The sequence below is a fragment of the Etheostoma cragini genome, chromosome 19 (assembly GCF_013103735.1).
Source record: "Etheostoma cragini isolate CJK2018 chromosome 19, CSU_Ecrag_1.0, whole genome shotgun sequence".
Taxonomy (NCBI): domain Eukaryota; kingdom Metazoa; phylum Chordata; class Actinopteri; order Perciformes; family Percidae; genus Etheostoma; species Etheostoma cragini.
The window spans coordinates 8,462,616-8,482,646 of NC_048425.1; the positions used below are offsets into that span (position 1 = coordinate 8,462,616).

The 20,031-nt window shown below is 40.3% G+C and overlaps 1 protein-coding gene and 1 long non-coding RNA gene across 3 annotated transcripts in view; both read right to left on the bottom strand.

Annotated features, from left to right (window-relative positions):
* Nucleotides 1-5,387: 5,387 nt before the first annotated feature.
* Nucleotides 5,388-19,238, bottom strand: LOC117934897. Its single transcript, XR_004654598.1, has 3 exons — nt 19,228-19,238; nt 12,554-12,556; nt 5,388-5,549 (listed from the first exon to the last, which is right to left on the bottom strand). It is a non-coding gene; the product is annotated as an uncharacterized LOC117934897 (long non-coding RNA).
* Nucleotides 9,736-20,031, bottom strand: part of sstr1b (somatostatin receptor 1b) — a 23,701-nt gene continuing 13,405 nt past the window's right edge. For both annotated transcript variants that reach the window (XM_034856814.1, XM_034856813.1), the window contains exon 2: nt 9,736-12,001. In XM_034856814.1, coding sequence (XP_034712705.1) covers nt 9,800-10,906 — 1,107 coding nt within the window. In that variant the 5' untranslated portion in view covers nt 10,907-12,001 and the 3' untranslated portion in view covers nt 9,736-9,799. The remainder of the gene's footprint in view (nt 12,002-20,031) is intronic.

Genomic DNA, 20,031 nt, shown 5'->3' on the forward strand with positions numbered 1-20,031 from the left:
CATAATGTACCCAACTTCTGATGGCTACTTTCAGCAGGATAATGCGCCATGTCATAAAGCTGAAATCATCACAGACTGTTGGTTCACAGACAGTTTCTTGAACATGACAATGAGTTCGCTGTACTCAAATGGCCTCCACAGTCACCAGATCTCAATCCAATAGAGCATCTTTGGGATGTGGTGGAACGGGAGATTCGCATCATGGATGTGCAGCCGACAAATCTGCGGCAACTGTGTGATGCCATCATGTCAATATGGACCAAACTCCCTGAGGAATGCTTCCAGCACCTTGTTGAATCTATGCCACGAAGAATTGAGGCAGTTCTGAAGGCAAAAGGGGGTCCAACCCGTTACTAGCATGGGGTACCTAAAAAAGTGGCCGGTGAGTGTATTTTAATAGGCCATAGACTGTAAAATTCTTAAAAGAAAGAAAAGTGACTCATTTACAACTATGCATCTCCAGCCATTAAATGAACACAAATGATTCCTCTTCAGTGTTTGGAATAGAACCTATCTTTCATGTTTAAGCCTTAATTATATTTGCTGTTGCTTGAAATGCTTTTAGAATGATGTATCAACAAACATAAATAGCAACATCAATTCATTTGTCCCTTTTTTATTCAGTTCAGACCTTGATGACTCAAATGAAGAGACAATTCAGCAGGCAGGGGACCGTTGCACGAAAGTAGAATGAAGATATCCAGGATAACTGGAAAAGTGCAGCTTGACTTGATGCGATCCGCTCATCGCGGCTTATTCGGTTGCACGTTTGCCGAGCCAGGATGAACAGGTGAAGCTATGTCCAGCCCGGTGTAGATAGCTGGGATAAGTACACGTTTACAGCTTTCTTAAATAAGCCACAGTATTGTTTACAGATTTACTGATGCAGAAATGGGAAAGACGCATGCAGCATATGTTTCAATTGCTGAGAGAGCAGCAGCTTCTAATGGAAAGTAATGAGGTGAAGCACATAACATGCAAAAAGGGAAACACGCCTGTTATCAAACGGAGAGAAAAAAGCCCAACAGACTGTAGCGGGCTGACTGAATGCGTAAGGATTTAAAAATATCTTACTTAGCCTACTAGTCACTCTACATTTTTACAAAGATATAGGCTACACTGTGTTTTAATTGCTTGTTTTATGTGTTGGTTTCAATGCTGTGTATCTCTGTTTTTGTGTGATAAATGTTCTGGTTTTACTTTGAGTAGCCTACCGTGTGAATGACTATATAAATAAGATGTATTATTTATCCTACTTTGCCTTAAAAGTGAACAGAGGAAGTGAATGTTCCTCAGGAAATGGACCCTAAGGACTAAGTTTAGTTTCAAACCCTCATTCACAACGCAAGAACAAGTTTTACAACCATATGGCTCTGTAATCTCTATAAACTATGTCCAATTCTAAGTATCTTTTTACAATTAATGTTCATACAGAACAATCTGAAAGGGACAAACACTAGAAAAACAAGTAAGTGACTTCATTACACACAAGCATTTATGTAAAACAATTATTTGTGTTTTTTTTTTCTTCCAAGTTCCAAGCTGACAAGTCACAGCACCAAATAAAAAGATTAAGAAGTATTGTGGTGTTCCCTGTGTGATGAATGCAATGCAAAGTTATTGGTCCAGCGATGTGAGACTAATTGAGAAGGTTGTGAAACCAAAGTAAGCTATAATACCTAATAAAAAAACATTAGGCCTACAATATTAATTAAGAAGTAACACAAAATATCCTTTATTAGAGAAGGAGAAGCCACAAGAAAATTAAACTATTAATGTATTGGTCTCTGACCAGTCTGGCATCAATGTCATCTGGGAATATCGCTGCATTGTTCCACCTAATCTCCGGAGCGCGTACTTTATTAACCTGATGCTGCACAGAGCACGGAAGCCGCGTTGCTCATAACTGGTTTTACAGAGAGGGTGGTCACTGAAGCGAGACCCAGGTCTGAAGCTCGGCAGCGGCCACTGGAAAGAGCCCGCACGCCAGTCAGCCGAATTGTGTTGCTGAGAACTTGCAATGTATAACTATCATCAGACCGGCCGTCGCGGCCTCAAAACACTGCCGGCCCACTGGGAAAAGTCCCAACTCTCCTGACTGCCACTCCGCATCTGGGTGCCAGTGCAACCATTTCTGACCATTCAATAATAGGCTAGTAGCAAAGATTAAAACTCCATGGTTACTTGGCTGGGTTTAATTTAAGTTCTCGTGCAACCAAGTCAAAGCTAAATTCATCCAGGATATTCAAGTTATCCTGGATGAATTTAGCTTTGACTTAATCCCTTATCCTGGTTTTGTGCAACAGGCCCCAGGACAGTTCAACCATGTGTTTTTATGCAGTGCGGTTCCAACTCTCTGAAGTACCTGTCTGACACACAATCAATTGGTACCTGCCGGCCTGCCTCTCTGCCTCATTCCTGTAACCAGTGGACTCTTGGTTACCTCTGTTGGGACTCCTAACCATGCCAGTAATCATAGATAGCTTCATTAGAAAAGGAAGCTTAAACCTTTGGATCCTTACCTAAGGAAAGCTCATTGCGGGACTGATTCTATTGGCTGTAATTCTGCACCAAGGTTGTCTTGGGAAAGAGAAATTAGATATAATATTAGAGGACCATTAAGGCCTATATAAAAGTATTTTTGACACCACATTGATAAAGCAAATAGTTGCAAGAATAGCAGGGATCTGAGGACTTAATTGATTATAGTGAATGCATTAGACTGAGGTTACCATGCCTATCTGTAGGGCACCTTTTTAGCACACATTTAGAAAATGTGGCATTAAACATTTTAACATAAAACGTGTAAAACCAAGACAGTTTAAACGCAGTTTAAAATATTTGCTTCATTTCTATGTCTCTAAAAGCTGTACTTTTTTTACTTTCTACAGTACATTAGAGGCTTTACTGCAGTGTAACACATGGGCCATTATCATAATGGACTGAAGCCTAGTTGTGATGTAAGCTCTCGGAATATTTCAAGCTGCAACGTGCCTCTTTATTGATTCATGTCTACAGAAACTGGACTGGATAATAGTGTGTGTATGTGTGTGTGTGTGTGTGTGTGTGTCCTGAGATACCAGCCTCCAGCCTGCTGCTGGAGTTTCATATCAAGTCATGGATTTGATTTGTCAGCCTGGCAGAACCTGTAGCACTGCAAATGTGCCTGAAGTGACAACTTCAGGCACTGGAAGCCTCCCAGATGCAAATTATTCATTGATGTCTCTTCTCTGCTGGCAAGGAGGTGATCCATCCAGCAAACCCAGATACAGTCAAATCAGCTCCCATGTGGTTCTCTTGCTGTGGTTTTGTGGTTGCCATGGTTCCGCAGCGAGCCGCGGCAGCAGGTTGACAGAGTTGAACCTTTTTGAACTCTGAATGCATCAGCAAATACCTGTGCACGACCATAAGAGCGGAAGCCGCTCCTCTCTCTCCCTACCACTGTGTTTAAAACTGGCTGCTGCAGCGAGGGCTTACTGTCTCAAAGCTTCTATATGAAGTATTGTGTTCCGACTTTAAAAAGGACTACTTTTGTGAGTGTGACCAATAGGTAAATTATGTAGTCATTGGGGTTATGTATATACTGATATCATGCCAAAGACAATAGCTCAAAGGGAAACTTCATTTATTTTTCAACCTAGACCTTATTTTCCAATATCTTGGTGTCTAAGCAACTAATGCAACAGAAAATCCTTGAAATTTGTCCAGTATTGAGCGAGAATGCTGTGACAAGGAGCCGCAAACTGGGCTGCAATGTATTCCTGTAGGGCAAATACACATCATCAATTTCCTTCCACTAAAGGTTTCTGTCTCTGAGAAGCTTAGAATATTATTCTAAATGTCTGACAACATTACGGGAAGGATCTTCACAGAAATAGACCTTTTGTTAAAGAGACAGATCCTTTTTGTTTAACAAGAAACCGCGACGGAATTGTTTCACCGAACTCACCAGACTCCGTTTAAATAAACAATACATTTAGCGTGCACACAGCCAGCATGTTTTCCACAAGTAAATCAGTGAATTGTGTCTTTGTTTCAACCAAACCATAGTGGCGGTTATTGTAACAATGGGAAGATGAACTAAGGCGGCTTTTGATAGCTTTGTGTTGTTCCCGTCAACAACATTACTGTTACTTTGAATTTAGCGTGTTTTATGATGAGAAAAATACTGTTTATTTAAATGAAGTGTGGTAAGTTTGGCAACAGGGATTATCAATTTTTATTCATGTAATGTTAAACAAAAAAGGTAATCTCTGTAGGGATCCTTTCCATGTTGTCAGACACTTCGTTGGCAAAAACAGCACTTGTAGTTGATGTAAATTGAAGGTTCGCAATTGCCCTTAACGATACATTGCAGCTTGTTTTGCGGTCTTGATTAAAACTGGACCAATTTCAAGGATTTTTTTTTCCTATCAGTCACTTAAAACAAAATAGAGTAATAGGGGTCTATGTTGAAAAAACTGTTACCCTATGAATGTTAGAATGATAGATGAGTATCCTGGTCTACTGCACTATAGTCTGGTATGTCGGCTGTGTAGCAGCAGATAAAAAAGCACAAAAACAATCGTCTGTTCTCTCCCCTCTTTGTGAAACATTGCTAAAACTCGCTACCTCAGCGGAGCCTCAATTGTCACCAGAGACTGTACTCACCCAGGATAACATCTGTTTGACTTGCTGTCCTCTGGGAAGTGCCACAGACTCAAACACTGCTTTTCCTCCAAAGCTATAAGAACTCTGAACAGACTAAAATCATATGGGCTCCAACCGAGATGATTTCTCAAAAACCATCAAATCTTGTAGGGTTTTAAAATAACTTCAACATTGAGTCATTTCCCATCAGTCGCTCTCACTTGTAAAAAAAAACCCTGCTAAAAAAATAGAGCAAACGTTCCATTCCTGGGGAAATATTGTCACTAGTTATATGAACTCTATTCTAGCATAGTATAACAAACAGGTTTCAAGATTAGTACGGCTGTTAAAACCAAGTTTGTATAGTTGTTATGATGCCTAACCCCAAAAAATTAAAATTGTTGCCTCTCTTCAGGTGGCCGGAGTGAAAATCCTCAACATGAGTTGTGTTCTGGTTTCAGAACAATGAAGACATTTGTATAACTCTTAGATCAAACTCGGATGTAGGCATACAGGATGATTCTTTTACTGTTGTGCTTTTTGCAAATGATCTGCAGACATTCCATTGTCAAATATCTTAAATAAAAGAAAGAAATTTGATGCACATCATTAAGAAATATTGCCCAAAAAGGGTGTCCAATGAGAGCTGACTATGTCACCAGCATAATGAAGAACATCTGAACTTCATTATAACAACAAAAAGCAATGTTTAAAGCTTTATTGCGTATGTTTTGACCATACATTCAAGCCAGAGTTGCTACAAAGCTAATTAAGGCTATCGGCTCCACACAGTTCTCTCTGTATTTCTCAGTATGGCTACGTTCACAAGAGTGTGTCGTCCGGCAACTTCCCCACTCAGAAACTCGAGTGAAGATAATGACCTTATCTGAAGGGTCTCATGTTTTTAAATCCTCCTTGTCCTTCGTGGCTAGTAGGAACTGGCTAGGTTTTTTGTCATTGCTAGAATTCCTGACCTTTCCTGGCCTAGAAGACAGGAAAGGGGAGGGACACGCAGCTAAAAGCTACGGGTTGGATTCAAACATTTCTAAATGTTCAGGTTTTCTATGCTATGTTCTGATTTTTTTTTTAAAGGTTCCCCTCCCCCCCCCAACCGATCATTGGCTCCCCCACTTGCTCACATGGCATACATCAAAACAGCTCAACTTGTTTTATGGGTGTTGCCCATGTTGTCATTTACAGTCACCTAAAAGTGTTTTGTTCAGCGTTCTATTTTTACTCTTATGATGTTATGACTTAGCCCCCCTTCAACTTTTAGATAAGATGGATTGGATCATCTTTCAGATATTGTGTTGATTTCCCTGGTTCATCCTTCGCCGTTATATTTGTAATTTGTATTTTTCTGTCATGATATGTACGTATGTAGTCTTTAACATTGGTAGAGGGACTATGTCTGTTAATTGGGAGACTTGAGTTCTTCTAATGTTATTTAATATTTTTTATGAAATAACAATTCGAAGAGCTCAGTACAGTGTTAGTTCATCATGAAAAGAGCTCATTACTTTGTTTGGATACCAGCGAGCTGCTGCTGATAACCTCTGTTCTAACATGAACATAAAAGACCACTGAATGCACATGTCCTGTTACTGAACAGTCATTGTTTGATGTAACTGATGTAACAAAAGTCTGTTGTATATTCTTTCCCGTGACACTTTTTTTTTGTGACACACTTTTATTGTTACTGTCCTTGCCCAGACTCCCTTGTAAAAGAGTCTGAATCTCAATTGGAATATTTTTTATTTTACTGTTAATTAGGGATTTGGAAGGCACAAGTAAGCCAGGAAACTTCAGTCCACTCAACAAAGATTTAATTTTTCAAAACTTAAAAGGGTTGCAAATGAAAAGGAGTACAAAACCACTAATGGGCTGGTGAGTCAGCTGGTGATTGAGACTTTACCCCCCCATGCTATGTAAACAGAGCTGTGTTTGAAACCATTCCCTCACTCACCCACTCACTGTGCCCTATTTAGTGTTTATTAAGTAGTCGACTATGTAGGAAACAATCAAATGAGATTTTTGACAGTATATGCGACCGTTATTTGTGTGATGGAAGGGGCGTGCCCAGCATCTTAAAAAAAACAAAAACAAACAAGTGCTTCGGAGAATAGTGAAAGGTTATGTATGTGTTGCATGTTACATTTAAACTGTCAAGAAACAAAACCCTGCTCCATATTTCCTTTTCAGTTTTTGCAGGTCCATCTGCTTCTTCTTCTCGTTCTCTGGGAAAACACGGCTGCATCACATACAGGAGTAAAATGCAGGGTACATCGTATACACTCAAATTAGCTGTGGATTGTGGGTATTTTATAGTGGAGTATATATTGAATGAAATTAACCGCAGAGAATTCGAACACCACTACAAAATGGCGAACCCACTAGATAGTGCCCTATTTCCATGATAGGGAACGGTTTCAAACACAGCTACTGAATGAGAGGGAGTGCAGTCTTTTGACATGGGGTCACCAGGTGAACTTAATGAGGTAAGGAAGAGTGAGAAAGGGTGGAAGCAAGAACCAATCAGTGGGCTTGTTCAGGATGAGCTGTAAAGACAAAGGGAGCTGGCAGCAGCGGCTTAGGGCGTTGACAAAAAGAAGCGGCCAAGTTGGAGGGTATACAACTGTTCGAAGCAGCCTTCAATCTGTACAAGAAGTCACAGAAACACTCATATCCTGTTAGGTCCGATTACGATTTATTAAAATGTTATCAGATCCATTTCAGTTCGTGCTCGGTCTCCGACTGATTAGATTCTGACAGACTAGCCTGTTTAAAATGATCTGCAGGCAATCTGTTGCTGATTACTGAAGAAGATCTGTAATCTTTAGTCTCAGTGACTTTTTGTATTTAGTCTGAAGGCGTTTTGAGGTGGGCACCATCCCATTCCCCATAATCATCATCAAGTATCTGGTGTTCCTGATTGATTACCTACCTAACTTGACACATTCACTTGCTGAAGAAATGTAAGAGCAGCCGAAACATTTGCTGCAGCGCACGGGTGCTCCACTCCGGATCGCAGCCGGTGTGAGCAGGCAGATTGAACATCATGGGCGCATGAAAATGGCGGCACTCCAGCGGCCAGTGTGTCCCTAGTGTGACTCATTGTTTGATTATCTCACGGAGGTCTAAGCAAGTTGGAATCCATGGCCCCGACTATGGCTCTGCGGGGTCAGCCCTATGTTCCCACATTTCCAAAATTACAGTTAAAATTAGGGTTAGGGTTAACCCCTAATTTTGAAAATAAATCTTAGAAATGTGTGAACGTAGGGCTATGGGAACATAGGCCCGCTACACTCTGAAATGTCACTAGCATATCCATGTCTTAATAAATCCCTGACGCTGTCCATGTAGCAGGCAGATTTGCAACTTTTTTCTCTTGAGTCCTGCCCAGATGTCACATGATTTCTCCCAACACAACAGTCATAATTACTACATCCGGTAGATGCCGCTGTCCCTTAAACATTAACTTATCATTATGGGGCACTTTGACAAAGAAGTATATGTGGTACCGGAGCTTTATGTCTTTATAAGTTAATAATAGGCCCAAGGATAGAAACATTGGTAATAAAGTGAGTACAAGTGATTAAAAATTCTTAAAAAATAAAATTAACATTTCATTATAAAAATGCATTTTTCACATTTTAGTGAGCCACTGCTAAACATGAAACAACAAAGTAAAATCACGGGTGAAAAGATCATTTTACGAGCGTTTGTAATTAAGAAACATGAACTCAACATATACAGTACATAGTGTTTTTTTCAACATGTCATTTCTGTCATGTTCAACTAAAGCAGAACAGCTCAGCCCAGTTTGCAAAGACAAGCCTCAAATTCAAACAGATTCAAACAGGTCAAGCAACTAACAATTAACAAGAATAGATACATCAAATACACATATACAGAAAAAATCAAACATCATTTTAAAGCCTGGAGAAAGTGACACACGTTTAATTTAACCTTTCTCTTATCCGGGGGATATCCAACACAAGCCCCACACAGGCAACGCCCAAACCAAACTTGCTCACTAGTATACTATGAAATTAAGCCTGTGTTGTCTTTTTTTCAGAAATTTCAATGTGTCAACCATTTTGGTTCGAACTTTGTGTTAAACAAATCTGCAGAACAACAACATATGAGACTGATTAGATAAAATCAATTACATTTAATAGTTTGAAAGAGATATTTAAATGTGGTGAAATGTAAACAATATTGGTTTGGTGCATTTTCCATTCAATGGAAAAGCAAGAGGACTTGAGAAGATTGTGTAAAATGTGCTAAAGTAAACCTATGTTTAAATAAAAAAAAAAAGGTTCAGTTTTAGGGAGGACATTGAAAAGGTTTAACAAAAATGTATGAATGTGGGCATTAACAGTAAAGGCATTTATTTTGAAATATCTGCAGTTTTTGAATTTCATTGACTGTAAAAACACAGCAAAATAGAAGTGATTGGAAATAATTCAATAAAAACAATGTTTTAATATAGAACGGAGAGGAGCAGAGTGGTGAGTGTGACATGACTCGGTTCTTGACTTAACCGTGTGTTCATTTGAGAATAAAAGGTTTTTACAGTGTTTTTGCCAAATTGTTTGTGTAATCTAAAACACATCTGTGAACTGTAGAATTGAATCCTTTCGGGGGTGGAATTCAACGTTTTTAAACAGTAGTTACAAATTAACAGTTACATTTTGACAAACAACAATGGTATTTTACATTTGTAATTGGTTTGCATGGTATCCGCGCAGCCTCTTACACTTAGGGCTGCCTATAACCTAAAGTAAGAATCAACACGTCAATACGCATAACCATTTTGTGTGTACATTCATTGGTGTTTTACATCCTCGCCCACTTGGAAACAGAACATTTGTGGGACTCTTACAGTTGAATACATCTTTTATAGTTTTTCTCTCAACGTGTCAGCCAGCCAGATTGGCTGCTGAAGTTGTTCTTCTGTCTTTTTCAACTTTGTGTTCCGCGTCGTGGAATTCTCATTAAGGAGTTTTCACTTTGTCAAGTCTATGTCTGTATGGCTGAACTGTGTACTCCAGGAGATATTACAAAACACTTATGATAAACTTGAACTTTATGAAGTTTAAGTTTTTTTTTATAATGTAAGAATGAGATTGACATCAATCTCCTCGTTATAAACCTATCTCCAGCGCTACACTGTGGTTGTACGAGAGGTATATGTCCCATTGCGAAACACCATATCAGATGCCATGCAGTCCTTGGGGAAATCCAGAGGGTTACATGTTGCTTGTCTCTTCAAAGCCACAGCACAGTAATCTACCTGTTCCGCATCCAGTCCAGACTCCAGCCACCGAAAACACACAATGCGCTGGAATGATCGCCGGAAATTGTCAGACACAAAGCCGTACAGGATGGGATTGGCACCGCTGTTAGCGTAGCTGAGGATGACAAAAAGCTGAGTCACCATGGGGTCTGGGGGCCGGTGGAAAACGCTGACCAGTTGGATGATATAGAAGGGCATCCAGCAGAGAACGAACACGGCCACAACTAGCAGCACCATGCGAGTGATCTTCTTCTCTGAGCGCCGTCGCTGAAGCCAACCTGCTTTGAGCCCCACTGCTCGCATCCTGGCCACCATTAAACAGTAACACAAGCAGATGGCTCCAACCGGCAGCAGAAACCCCAACAGAAACGTGTAGACCACAAATGCCTCTGACCACGCCGATTCGGGCCACAAGAAATTACAGTCCACAGCACCGTCCGGCGCGCGGACAGTGTCGGCAAAGATAATGATGGGCAGGATAACTAAAAGTGACAGCACCCATACACACACATTGACTACTTTGGCTACAGTGGGCCTGCGGTAGCGGGCAGCCTTGATTGGGTGAACCACTGCTACGTAACGGTCCACACTCAGCACAGTCAAGCAGAAGATTGATGTAAACATGTTGATACCATCCACACTCAGCACCAACCTACACATCAGCGACCCGAAGGGCCAATGGCGGATGGCAGCTGATGTGGCCAGAAAAGGAACACTTAACATGAACAACTCGTCAGCAATTGCCAAATTGAGGATGTAAATGTTTGTGGCTGTTTTCATTTTGGCATATTTCAGAATGACGTAGATGACCATGGCATTGCCGGTAAGACCTATACAGCAGACAAGAGCATAAATAGATGGGAGGATGATTCTACTTGCGTCAAGCTCTGGGTAGTAGTACTCGTAGTCCATGCTTGTGTTATAGGGCAGCCCTGTTGGGAAGGGCCCATAGTCCAGGCTCCCATTGAAATCCATGGCCAGTTTTGGTGGGTATTTGATGCTATTATAAGTTTAAACGATAATTGTCCTAGCTACTGAAGTTACAGACAGCTAAAGTCAAGCTTTTGGGCTTCTTGGATTTATAATACCACAAATTGCCAAAGAGGCTCTAAAACATTACTTTGATCAACAGTAGTTTGTATGGCCTACTACATTTGTCCAGGATGGAAATACTTTATTATTCATTCAGTAATTCTATTTTAACAAACTTTCAAGAACACCTTTTCCCACAAGCCCAAGCTTGTCAAGTGGCTGCAGCTGTGATGGTGGACAGGGTGTACCGAATGGCGTGGACATCTAAAACACTTCATACTTGTGCTGACACTCTGAAAAGACTCCTTATGGGCTGTAATTTTTCAAACACTAACTAATCCTTGTTTTGTTATTTTGTTGAAATCGAAGGGTTCAAATCCTGATAGCGAGTTTTGTGTTAGTCCTCGTTTACCTAAAATATTGAGATAATGACATTCCTTGAGCTAGCAGAACAACAGCTAGTCTTAAAGTCAATGTCATGTTTCCTATTTTTCTTTTGGTTTCTATGACAACTCACAGAAAAAAGGATGATGTTCAATTTTCAAAAGGAACTTCTTTGCCACTGTCACCCAAAAGAATTTTCATTGTAAAGGTTTATATCCTTCTTTTCCTCTTAGCTACAAAAGAAATACGGGGTATCCAGGAATTCTCAAGGTATCTACTGTCCACCCTGATTCACAGGATTCTTAGTTGGCAATCACGTAGCATTCAATTTTCTTTCATTAGTAAACCTCTTATTGCCCATTGGTTCCAGGTTGTAGTAAGTGCAGAGTTCCGATTAAAACAAAGGGACAACCACTTGGACACACAGTGAGCCTAGATACAAAACACTCCATCTGATGATTGCAATGCACTGTCCCGGAAGGTTAAATCACATTGAGTATCCTCTTAAAGGTTGTGTTGCTTGGCTCCTGCACTTATGTTGTCTTGTTGAGTCTCACAGCCATTGCAGAGTGTGGAGAAATCACAAGGTTCCTACTGAAGCTTCTCTTCAGGACACATTGTTCTCCCGTTTTCTGTGATCTGAATTGTGAAAACCTGTAAGAAAACAAAGAACTGTCACTGAGTTTGCCTCTGAAAGACACCAAGCACAAGATGAGTTATACCTTATACAGCATTAGTTTTCTGAGACACTGCATTTACCAGGAATGTATATGCATTTATTTACACAGCCATTATGTTTATAGGTGAAATTATAACTCATGAAGAATCAACCCCTAACTGGTGTGGTTGTTTTTGCAGACCAGGAAGGATGATTGAAAGACTGCACCTAAAATTGGCAATGTTAAAAACAACGGACAATGCCAGAAATCCTAAGGCACGTTCAATCTCAGAACGGTGTGCACCGTTTTGAGAGTAAATCTAATAATTGGGTACTTAATTGGCACAATTCAAAACCTAACTAACTGTTAAGCCTTTACCCTCACCATAAATATTGAGTTTTTCACTGCAATGCAATTCTAGACAGCATAAAGGAATTCCAATTGGCAATCTACATAAGTGAGTGTACAAAGGGCATTTCACAATTAGGCATAATATTGCCAATTCCAGTTCCCAAGGACTTCACTGAATTGTCTTAAGGCGAGGGACATCCTTTCAGGTCTTCAGAGTGTGATTCACAGAGTGAACAAGGTTTGGGGTAGTCTGCCAACAGCATATGAGCCTATAGCACATGATTCACACATAAGAGATGATTTCAACATGCTGTCTTATCATCTTGTGATACAGATACGTCAATACCTATATATGGTAATACGTGACAAGAAGGAAAGCAGGCAAGGAGAGACGGTGGCTTGACAGTCCACACTATCCAGGCCTTAGTTAAAGGCTACATCGAAATTACTCCACAGAGTAGGAGAGTTCCTAGATGCTGCCATGTGTACGGTTATAAAAGCCTGTGCTCTCAAAGAGCTACGTACCCTGCTGACAGTCACCTTTTGTCGGCCAAACGTAACCACGACGACCACTAAAAAGACTGCGACCTTCCGGCGATTTGTGCACTTTCGTTTTTTGAATATACTCCAAGTCTCTTGTCCAACATTTGCTACGATTGTGCGAGTTGTTGTCAGCCATGGTTCCATTATGAAATGTATCAACTGATGGATCGTCCGAGGATAAGCTGCAATAACTTTGGTGATCTCTTGACCATTCATGAAGTGCCATCATCAGGTCATATATATATATATATATATATATACACACACCAACTCTCTGCTGTATGAGCAAACACCGGAAACACTGACATCCCTGTGCCCTCCTTTCAGCTATAGACTGCTTTGTGCTCTGAACACTATGAAAGAACAAAACAAGTGATAAGGCTGCATGTTGGAAGAGAAATTGAAAGCTCATTGAACATAATATATCAAAGTGCTGCCTGCAGTGAAAGCAAAACCTGCATCCATTACAAGCAAATGACTTCTGTGCAAACACATTGCTGTTCTGGGCTGTTGTATATGGATGTTGCATATTAATAACAGGATCAGGTTAGAATGGTGCTGCTGCTGCAAATGGCTGATTTGCTTTTGTCTGTCCGCAAGAACGCTAAAAATAGAGATTAATCCACACATTCCCCAGCAATCAACGTACGCAATGTTGCTCATAATAAGGTATGGTCATTATACATTGTGTATCACTGGTCCATTCTTGTTTCATTGCTGCACACTGAGGGTTTGCAGATCCATTGTTGTGAGCACCTGCCTGGTAGTCTTATTTGAGAGAGACACAATGGTCGTACAGTACATTCCTACTACCTCAAGGGAGTGATTTTCTGAGACAAAAGCTACATCACAGACTAAACAACTAATTAGAAACTAATGCCAAATTGTTTCAACCTGTGTCCCTGAGAAAAGGGTTGCAGCTCAAATCTCTTTGTAATCATCTTTTAATGCTAGGAAGCTAGTTTTTTAGTTCTTGGTTTTTGTTGGTCAAAGTAGATATTTTGACGGTCGAGCATGTCCCCAGATGGTTTAATTCTTTGTTGGTCTAAACTGGTTTTATGAGTGTCTGGCGTAGTCCTGGATGGTCAAGTCAGACATTTGTTGGTTGATGCTTGTTCTTTGATAGTCTGGCATTGTGTTGAAAATGTAAATGCTATATATCTGTCCTTTCCTTGTGCATCCTCACAAGCAGGTTTCCAGAAGCTTGCCAATAGGTTGAACTGAGACACAAAATCCCCACCATATTAAAAATGAGGTAGCTAGTGGGCTATAGATGTGTAAAGTGGTTATTTCTTAGACCGTGATGGGAATAGTTTCAGTGATGTAGCTAACTGTGTGGGCTAAAGAAGGGTAAAAAAAGTCATTAACCTTGAGATTTTTCATAAGCTTTGGCTGTTGCAAATTCAGCATACAGTAGCATCATTCAACTGTTATTTTGTTAATAAATGTAAGCGATGTGATGCAAGTAGCTCATGGTCCCGTTCGTTATTTTAAGGTAGCCCTCAGTTGAAGAAAGGTTTGAGACCCCTGTTCTACAAGATAGTCTGCACTGGTGGTCCGTGTTGATGGTCTGGTTTGGAGTGTGATTGCCTAAGCTCTTCCTTTGATTATCTAACCTGATGTAGGTAATCTAAGCTGGTCTTTGGATGGCCAGGCCTTGTTTCTGTTGGTCCAAAAATACCTTTTAGATAGAGATACTTTATTTATCCCAAAGACAATTGAAAGTCCAGCCTTTGCTTTGATGGTCTACACTTGTACACTTAATAGTCTTACTTTGTTTTTGATAGGTATTGCTGAGCTTTTGATGTTACTTTTTAATGTCTGTCCAAATGCTCTTTTGACTGCCAGACCTAATTTTTAACAATCTGAGGTGGTCTTTTATTGATCTAGCCTGCACGATGAAAGAGAATTCAGTATTCAAGATGGTGTACTGCTCATGCTCTTACTAGCTCAGGATATAGTTAGGGCGCATGACAATCTAGCAAAGCAAAAAGTGTCATAAATGTTTCATGGGATGCTGGTAGCGCTTTTTATGTATTTCTCTCATTTCATGAAGGAAGCAAGCTAATCCCCATGGTTTCACATGAGATTAGGCCCCTAAAAGTCTAATTTCACCAAATACTTCCACTCAGCCTGAGAGAAATTGAGTTGTGAAATTGAATGTGCTCTTATTATACTAAATGATTACTTCTGTAGAGAGTAAACGCTGGAAGTCATCTTATTACATTTATTTGTAGCTTTACTCCCGGCAAAGTTTTTGAAACATTGACTGATCAATTTAGCAGAACATAATGTATCCAGTCATTATAGTGTCATCTAGTCTATGCAGTACCATGTGAGATCACCCCCCCCCCCCCATTGACACATGCAGCCTGGAGACACAAGAGGCGGACATTAATGAACCTTGAAAAATTAGCCACTTACCGCTACTAAAAGGCCATAAAGGGCGCCAAACAGTGCAATGTGGGCAGGTTGAGAGAGTTCCAGTGTTATACAAATGTCATGTACACAGGACTAACAACATGACAAACGCTCATTTCGATTCCCTTGTTAAGCAGAGCCACAGAGTGGTTTTCTACTCAAACTAAGGTCAAACTAAATGGATGAAAAGTTGATTGCCATGGTCTTCCGAGTTCTCTGCTAAATAACTTTGACGACCAGGACCTAAAAAAGACAAAAATGCCTGTAAACATTGCTCAGGAAATGATTTACTTCATCATGCACCGGTATAATTACAATCAGGGCCGGAAATAAGCACCTGGCCATGCGCCAAATGCATTAGCGAGTGAAACTGTCAATCTACCTTCTCATTGGCAGAAAGCCACTGAGAACTGAGTCATTCGTTAGTTTTTTTGCCACCATTGGTCTGTCACATTTTAAAGTTTCATTTCCTAGGATTTGAGCTAAAAAATGTGGTGGGACATTACTGGGGTGGAGAGGCCGGGATGAAACACACAACCAACTAACAGATGAGGGTGATTCAAAGAAAAGTAAAAAATTTACTTTAATTTAAGTGGACAGTTGGTGAACACGGTCAAGGATCTTGAGCAAGTGACTAGAACAAATGAACTGCAGTAGTGTTGTCTGAATGGCTCAGGGAATGCAAAGTTAAATCATTTTGTGATGGAATAAAAACTTAAAATTAGAAGCAATTAAAGCTACAGTTTGTAGTTTGTGTCCACCATGTGGAATGTAACAATGAAATAAGGAGAACAAAAAGAATGTGTGTGTGTTTGGGGGGGAGGTAATAAGGAAGATAATGGTGAAAAAATGGGAAAACATGCATCCTTTGCTATACATGAATACACAACCAAGGCTTCTGTCAGTATTGCCATGTTGCGGTCAATTCACCCAAAATGAAAATGTCGGTCCGTTAATGAGTTCATCTGTCCATCCAACACTTTGGTCTATGTTGATATTTTCTATTAGGATATCAATCACTAAATCTGTGAGCAATGTCTTTCTTCAGGTTCTTACTAAATAATTAATTGAGCTACTGGAATAACAATTTAAAGTGTGATTCTGATGATATATTTCTCGTCCCAAACCGACAATGAATGTATCTGCTAACAAGTACTGTGTGTGTGTGTGTGTGTATCAAAGTCTGAGGTATCTTCTTCCAATGTGCCAAAGAGCGCCATACAACATACATATTTTGACTCAATTCCATATACACTGTCCTGCTGCCCCAATTACTCACTAGAGCAACAAATGTGGATTTATCTGCAACTGAAAATCCCCAACCAATGCATTGTTTCCTCCCGATTGAGTAACATCAGCCTTTTCCTGTAAGTAATGTTTTAGCTAGTAATTACCTCATGGGTGGAGCTGTTGCAAGGAGACAATTGTAGTGCTGTCCAATCGAAGGCAATCAACTTTGTAAACATAAATACTGTAACAGTGTATACATTATGTGAGAGTCAATACAAAATCAGTAAAATAACTAGCTGCAGATCACTATAAAACTTCATCAGAGCTTCTGGCGATGCCTACAATCACCTAGAAGAGCAAGTAATTAACCTCACAACTATGTTTTCCCAGTTATCTGGCTGTCTCTTTGTACATGTCATTCCTCTGGCTTTCTTCTCTCCAGCAGAGTAACCCCCCCCCCCCCCCCCCCCCCCCCCCCCCCCCCCCCCACCAAACAGACATACTCAGGGAACAACGTGGAACATCTAGCATATAAAGAGTCTGGTAATTCTCTTATAGGCATAAATAAACATAAAAATAAAAAAGTTATGGTTCATTTAATTTCTATAGTTCATAGCTGACTTTACTAGCCGACTTCTCTATTGGCTGTCAAAAAAGGTGACGTCCCTTACATTCTAAAATCAGCATGTGCGACTTGAACAACTGAGTTTCAGCGAAACCATCAGCTGGTTTGAGTCAAGCTGAGATGGGCCGCTTCAGACCGCTGAAACTTTTCTCTGCGACGTTCTAAAACAGTTGTTTGTCTCATCGCGAACCTTTGGGTTTTGGGCTTTTGGAACCTTGGTTTTCAAAGGTTTGAAGGTAAAAAAACATCAACAAATGTTTGTATTTTCTTTCAGTTTTTCTTTTTGTCGTCAGTGTGATATGCCCCACAGAGAAGTTGAACTCTCTTCAACTTGGGGGGCTCAGGAGTCAGGATGTGCTTAGCTTAGCATAAAGACTTTGAGCAGGGGCAAACAGCTAGCATGGATCTGTCCAAAAGCACCAACACCTCTAAAGCTCACTCATTAACATGTTCTACTCCGTTCGGTTAATTCATACAAAAGTAGTTATGACAATGTTTGGTTTGAGAGAAAGTTACGAGCTGGAACTATTTTGTTCTGCTGTCGCATGTTGAAACTACTGTGGTGCTTTGGTTGCTACACTCTTCCCATCATAAGAAGAAAAAGTGTTTTGAGTGCTCATATTATGCTCATGTTCAGGTTCAAAACTGTATTTAGGTTATATCAGAATAGGATTACATATTTGAATTTTCAAAAATTACAATTATTTTTGTACTGCCCATTGCTGCAGGTCTTCTTTTTGTGTTGAGCTCTCAGTTTTAGCTACAGAGTGAGGGATCTCACTTCTGTCCCATCTTTGTTGGGAGGAGCACATGCTCAGTACCTAGGTAAGCACTGCTAGCCAGTCAGAAGCAGAGTATGAGGGTATGGTACGCTAGCAGCTAGGCAAGCATTATAACGTGTGTCACAAAGTGATGCACATTTGTCTTAAAGTAAAGTCTGGACTACAATAAAGCTGTTTGGAGCAGTTTGAGAACAGTGTTTTCTGTTGGAGATGTCAAGTCCCTTTGGCGGGGGGACTTCGGGCTTTTTCACTTTTTAAACCTAGAACATGCACAAAAAATACATAACACAGTAAAGGAAAGGGAAAAAGCCAAAAAGCATATTATGAATACTTTATGTTTCTGGTTTCTGCTTGTAAACGAGATATAAAAGGGAGTTATTTGTTCTCATTGCTTGATGTCTTAAGGTACATTTACCTTAGTTCCAGTACCTTCACACGTTATTTGAAAAAAAAAAAGAATTTCACCTTTTTGAAACATCAACTCTTCCCAGAAACCCTGCCCACGCTACCCTAATGATCATCTACCAAACCTAAAGGAGCATTTCGTCAGACAATTGCTCTCTAGAGCCGAGCTAAAATTGGCCCCCTTTGAAAAATGTTCACCGCATTTTACATGATCATGTAGCCAGTGGAAAGTGCAGGGAAAATTAACAGTGAGGGAGAGAGTGCTTTGAAAAAGCTCTCTTTCTTTCTTTCATTTGATTTCCATTCACTCTCTCTGCTGTGGTGGCTGCTGTATAGTGGGGCCTATTTTCATCTAATTTCATATGACATATCTGCAGCTTGCAGTCTGGAGTGCAGCCTGTGATTAAATATGAAAAAGGCTCCAGCTCTGTCTTCCAGCTACTCTGGTCTTAGCTGAGGTGTTTCAGGAGCATCTGATAGGGATGTTGGTCAGTACGATTTGATGGTTTCAGTCGCACAAATTGTGAGTGCATTACAGACTGATTTCAGTATTTTTTTTATTCTTTGGGCCTCAAACAAGGACACTTTTCAAATTCTTATATATAAACTTCTCTTACTTTTATCTGATGTCAGCTTGAGACTGAGTTAATCAATTAACTCAACTAATTAACTTTTAATGGCTAATTGATTTTTTTTTTTTTCAACCTGGCCCTATTTTCCCATGCATTGGGCAAATGCGCATCGTCAATCACCGTCCACTAAAAATGCTATTTTTTTTGCCACTGACAGGCTCAGATTATTATTCTAAGCGTGTCACAGACCCCCCGGTCATAACAATGATTGCTTGTGTCTGTATTGTTTGACTTTATCTAGTAAGACAAGACAAGCCAGCTTTATTTGTAAAGCACATTCCAGCAACAGGGCAATTCTAAGTGCTTTACAGAACAACAATTACAAAAATAAAAACAGATAAAACACAAGAATAAAAGTTACAGTGCATCAAAAGCTAGTAGTCAAACCCTGAGCCTAATGTAGAATCCCATTTACGACACAGCTATCAATGTGCGGAAATTTGAAGTTTAACATCGAAATAATAGTAGTATGCTTGGTGTGTCTGGGTTTACCACACACCTGGCGCTAATCCAATCACCACACCTGAACCTCATCTGCTCGCCATAGAAGTATGTAAGGACCAACCAGACATCCAGTCCCTGCCGGATCGTTAGATGCCAGCCTGTTTCGGCCAGCTTAGAGCTCAATTTCTTGTTTGTTTTTTTGCCTGAAACTGATTATTGATCTCTCTGTCATGGTAAAGAACTCTCTGATCTCAGTCCTGGAGACCCTGTCGCCAACCCACAACCTCTTGATCAATGTACTTTGGATCAAGACCCACTCAAGTCCACCAGCCTGCTCTCTGTACCGTAAACCACCTGGACTCTTCCCCGTCCTCCCTCACCTGCCTACTCATTCTATTTGCACATTTGTGGTCGGTAAAAAACTCCTTGACCCACTCTCATAGTCCGATCTGCTTTTGAGTTTTACTACAGAAAAGTGACAACATGATGAAATGGATCCCTAAGTAGGTCAACCATTTCTTAACCTTCCTCTGGTGTTAGCTTTCTGCTGCCATCTGAAGTGTTAGCGGGTCATTTTGGACCCGTGTATTAA